Consider the following 5,281-nt stretch of genomic DNA (forward strand, 5'->3'; position numbering starts at 1 on the left):
TTGATTTTATATATGTTTTTTAATTGACAATAAACCTGTTTGTTAAATACTGTTAAATAAATAAATGTAAAAATATATGTTATTTTAAGCAAATATTTATGTATAAATTTCATAAGCGTTTATAAGGTAAAGCCTGAAATATACAAGTCAAAAAGTTTGAAAACCCCTGAACTAGAACATTAAATAAATGATCAATTAGTTAGTTGGTTAGATATTTAACCAACAATAAACAAGTGATATTGAACCAGTGTGTGCTATTATTGGCACCATGACCCTTCCAAGACACAATAAGGTGTGTGTTACCTTGATAAATTGTACCCGTTTATATTGTAAATAATGCTTACCAAGAATTTTCGGTTCTTCATTTCCAGGTCATACACACGGTGGTCAAATGTTTCCCATGATGATAGGGGCCTATCTTATAAATCCCTTCTTTGCTGGACTATACCAGTACCAGGGACGCAGCTATGTCTATGTATCTGAGGGGACAGTGTACTGGGGTATACCGATGAGAATTGGTAGTTCTATGGAAATAACAGAAGTTCTTCTGACAAATAGATAATAAAACGCAAAAACAAAAACAACAGGTAATTATTCTTAGAATTCTAATTAATATTTTATGTTCTCCCCACACACAGACAGGTGTATAAAGTATACCATTCTCTATCCTTTGTTTTGTCTCTCTCTTTGTTAAAAAAGCTTCTACTCATGTAAAATTCACACCCAAAAGTTTTCAGAGTTGTCAATATAGCCAGGAGAAAAAGGTTTTCAATTTATTTCATTAGATAAAAATAATTTCTGTTTAACAGGTATCACATTGAAAGCTATTAAACTACAAAGTATTTGTGTTGTTTATAATAAACTTTATTTTACATTTCTTGCCCACAAGTCCTGTCTTTAGCATACTGCTGTATGTTTTCTCAAATCATGTTCACAGGAAAAGTTGTTGATAAGAATTACCAACAAAAACAAAGTTGATGAAAATGCAAATTAAGTTTAATTACCAATAAACATCAGCTTGGATGACACTTTACTCAACCGACAGAGGAAGGTGACTGATCAGATTGATTATGTAAACAGAATTCTTTTCCACTTATTCTTGTCGGAACCTTTGATACGGAGTATAGAAATTTTAATCCCTTTCACACTTATAAAATGTCAAGCAAACTTAAAAATTTGTCATTACCATTATTGTCAGCATGGGCAGAACTTATGAATCGTTTACTGTGAAGAAATTAAATATCTTGAATATGCAATTGAACATGGTAATAGAGCTGCCGGAAGGCATTTTAATATTAATGTAGCCAATGTTCGAAACTGGCGTAAATGGTATGACAAACTTAAAACTGTGCCTAGTAATAAACAGACAAAAGTAAAAACATATCCATATCATTACATTTTTTTTTTTCAGTCAAGAATATCCATATCACTATGTATGTCAATGGTGCTCCATTGTGTTAGGTAGAAACTCCAAGCAATATAAAATATGGCCTGGACTGTGATTACCAGTATGAACATCAGACGTCAATAAGTAGTTTACCATTTAACGGTTTTAATAAATTTATACAGAAAAAAGTAAGCATTATACCATCCAGCATAAATCATTATATTTAAGCCATTATTTTTTCCGTAAAAACCTTTTCTGGCATTAAATGAGACAGCTTCTGGTTCGAATGTTTACATTTTGTACATCTTTTTCCAACAAAAAAAATTTCAAAAAAATTCTGGAAATGATCTACTCATGTCATTTACACTCTCACTGAAGTTTATTTTTATTTTTGTGGAAAAAGTGTGCAAATTACATGGGTTTTTACAATAATTGAAATAACACCTCGCATCCTCTTGTTGCATAATTCCTGGTACTGCAAGTGGTTGGCATTTGGAAGGGCATCTCGCTGTAAAAAGCATGCCAAAACTGACCTCACCTATGCTGGTGCTACATAAAAAACCCTCAGTCCACTCTGCTGGGTGGTTGGTTTTAGGAAATGCATCCAGCTGTAAAAACCATGCCAAAACAGATGCTGAAGCTTGATGCAGTCTTCTGCCCAGCCACCTCCTATCAAACCATCCAGCCCATGCCAGCATGGAAAGCAAACATCAAATGATGATGATGATGATTGCCAGCTCTCTACTCTAGGCAATTAACATGCTTCGTCTCCTGCCCCTCCAAATTGGCTATACAGGTGATGAATGCTATTCTCTTAAGAATATCCCATCAACATCAGTCATGCAATCAAATCCTGCCATTCTACAATCTTTAAGTGGTTCACTCAGAGCAAAACAAGTGAAGAATGCTCCCTACAACAACTAAGAACATGTAACCTCCCACCACAAATATTGATTGTAATAAGACAATCAAAAGCAAGATTCTTCCATACATATAGGCACAAGCATATGGTTGTGGTAAGAAGCTGGCTTCTCAACTGCATGGTTTGGGGTTCAATCCCACTGTGGTACATTTGGCAAGTGTCTTCTGCTATGGCCCCAGGTCAACTAAAGCCTTATGAGTGAATTTGGTGCATGGAAACTGAACTGAAAGAAGCCCATCATAAGATAGACTCCATCAAATGCCAGTAGGGAAAAACTAGAAGTAGTTAATAACTTCAGTTACCTAGGGGTGGAGGTTCTGAGAGCATATCTGCTAGAATAAGAATAGGCTGGGCAAAGTTCAGAGAGCCTGTACCTCTGTTGGTAACAAAGGGCCTTTCCCTCAGTGTGAAAGGCTGATTGTATGATGCCTCTATGCGAACAGCCATGTTACATGGCAATGAAACATGGGCTGTGACTGCTGAGGATATGCATAGGCTTGAAAGAAATGAAGCCAGTATGCTTCACTGGATGTGTAATATCAGTGTGCATGCACGACAGTGTAAACATCTTGAGAGAAAAGTTGAGCATAAGAGGAATAAGATGTGGTGCACAAGAGAGACGACTCCATTGAACTGGTCATGTGATGTGGACAGTTGTGTGAAGAAGTGCCAATCTCTATCAGTGAAAGGAAGCTATGGAAGAGGGAGACCCAGGAAGACATGCGACAAGGTGGTTAAGCATGATCTTCAAATGTTGGGCCTCATGGAAGCAATGACTATTGACCAAGATCTTTGGCGATGTGTTGCATGTAAAAAGCACCTTCCGTACGCTGGGCCTCACCTATCAAACTAAGTGAAATCATATTTGTGGCAAATATTGGTGCCATGCAAACTGATAACCATGCCAGTAGCACGTAAAAGCACTCATTACACTCTCAGAGTGGTTGGTGTTAGGAAGGTTACCCAGCCATAGAAACCATGCCAAATCAGACTAGAGTCTGGTGCAGCCCCTCAACATACCAGCCCTAGTCAAACTGTTCAACCTATGCCAGCATGGGCAATGGATGGTAAATGATGATGATGATGAGTCAACAGCGTTTTACATCTGTTTTCCATATTGGCATGTGTTGGACATGCACATATACAAGTGTATTTGTCTGTGTCCCCCACCAACGCTTTACAACCAGTGTTGGTTTGTTTATGTCCCCATAATTACCTCATAATTATTTGGCAAAAGAAACCGATAGAATGAATACTAGGCTTGAAAGAAAAAATGTTCTGGAGTCAATTTGTTCAACTAAACCCTTCAAGGTGATGCTACAGCATGGCCACAGTCCAACTAAACGGTAAGAAGAAAGATAAAAAGATATAAAAGACATCACTTGCCTTGCAAAGTCTCTTATGTCCCAAATTGCATGAGACTATGGCAAGAGAGTCTCTATTAACTTTTGAAGAACACCCCTACATTCCACCTCTCTACTAAGATAGCACTTCTTAGCACTCTTTCTAGCAAAGCCACTGTATTTACTGTCTACTTCACTTCAAACTCCACTCATTCTAAATCTCCTTCCAACCTCTTCTTTTTGACATTTATCCAACAGTGTCTGTAAGAAGCCTAAACCATTTCAACCAACCATTTTCTAAAATAGATTCAATATCTTATTTTCAGATGTGCATCTTGTGATCTCAAAGAATATCTTCTGAAACAATCTCAAACAAAAGAAACAAACAAAATGCTTTTGACATTCGTTTTACCATAAAAGAAAATGCTACTTGATGATCTCGCAGGTGTCAGAACAGGAATATGACCAACATAAACAGCAGCTGATTCTAAGAGTCATTTGCTATGAACACTGTGAAAGTCATGAGTCAACTAAATAATAGTATTGTGTGTGTGTGTGTGGACACATTTATGTGAATGTGTATGTATATATGCATGTGTGTGTGTATGTTGTAAAACAACTCCCAGTGATCAAAGAATAATTCCTTTATATGAATCGATTAAGAAACTGAAACATTCCAGAACATTTCAGTGTTATATTGTTTGTAAATTTTAAATTATCATCTATGTGTCCTAGTAAATTATTTCATCTTGGTTAATCATATCTTTCCAAAACCTCACTTCTACAGATTTACAGATTTTCCCATTTTTTTTTTAAGCAATTTGTGATTGTTATGGCTTCCTGCATTTTAAAAATACAAAAACCTCCTACAGTATATTCATGTTATTTATGCAAAATATATTGTCTTTTTTAGTTCTTAAAACTTTAAATACTAATTGATCATCTAGTGTGTGTATGTGTTTGTATTTGCTTTTATTATTTACAAAAGAAACCAATGGCGGCACTTATAGATTCCATTAAAAACCCTTATTGTTCTTTGCTAATTCATGGAACTCTGAAGAATCGGACTTCCTCGGCCAACTTCGCTGTCCATTTTTCACTCAAAAATATTTGGTTGCTCAATTTCAAACAGAATATCATGTGCATCAGCCTCACTAGTCTAGAAAAGTTTGTAATGAATGGTATTGTGCTTTTACCCCTTCCTCATGCTAAATAACAAAAAACAAACCTCCTGCTAGAGTTGTCCAAGCACTTCGTTTATATATATATATATATATATATATATATATATATGTTTAATTTTTTATGTATTTATTTGATTAATCTTTTTACCATTCATCTTCACTTCAGTTTTGATTTATCTGCTCATCAGTCATCTTCACATGCCACATTTTCTACAAACACTTTTTGGAATATACAGAGATGCATTTACATATACATTACACAATAACTCCGTCAAACATACAAACAGAGGAATAAGGCTGTATACTAGAACTTGTATTGTTAACACAAGATATCAGTGGTCTTGTCTGACATGACAGTCTCATATAAGTGTTTTGGATCTTTTGGACTACAAATAAAGGTTTGACAAGAAAATTTTGCTTATGTATATATATATATATATATATA

At 35.4% G+C, this 5,281-nt stretch overlaps 1 protein-coding gene across 1 annotated transcript in view; it reads left to right on the forward strand.

Moving 5' to 3' along the window:
• Positions 1-4,409, forward strand: part of LOC106876911 (transmembrane protein with metallophosphoesterase domain) — a 24,299-nt gene extending 19,890 nt beyond the window's left edge. The window contains exons 5-6 of the mRNA XM_014925661.2: positions 372-587; positions 3,979-4,409. Of these exons, the coding sequence (XP_014781147.1) occupies positions 372-562 (191 nt within the window). The 3' untranslated portion in view covers positions 563-587; positions 3,979-4,409. The remainder of the gene's footprint in view (positions 1-371; positions 588-3,978) is intronic.
• Positions 4,410-5,281: the final 872 nt, after the last annotated feature.

The sequence above is a fragment of the Octopus bimaculoides genome, chromosome 17 (genome assembly GCF_001194135.2).
Source record: "Octopus bimaculoides isolate UCB-OBI-ISO-001 chromosome 17, ASM119413v2, whole genome shotgun sequence".
NCBI classification, from domain to species: Eukaryota; Metazoa; Mollusca; class Cephalopoda; order Octopoda; family Octopodidae; genus Octopus; species Octopus bimaculoides.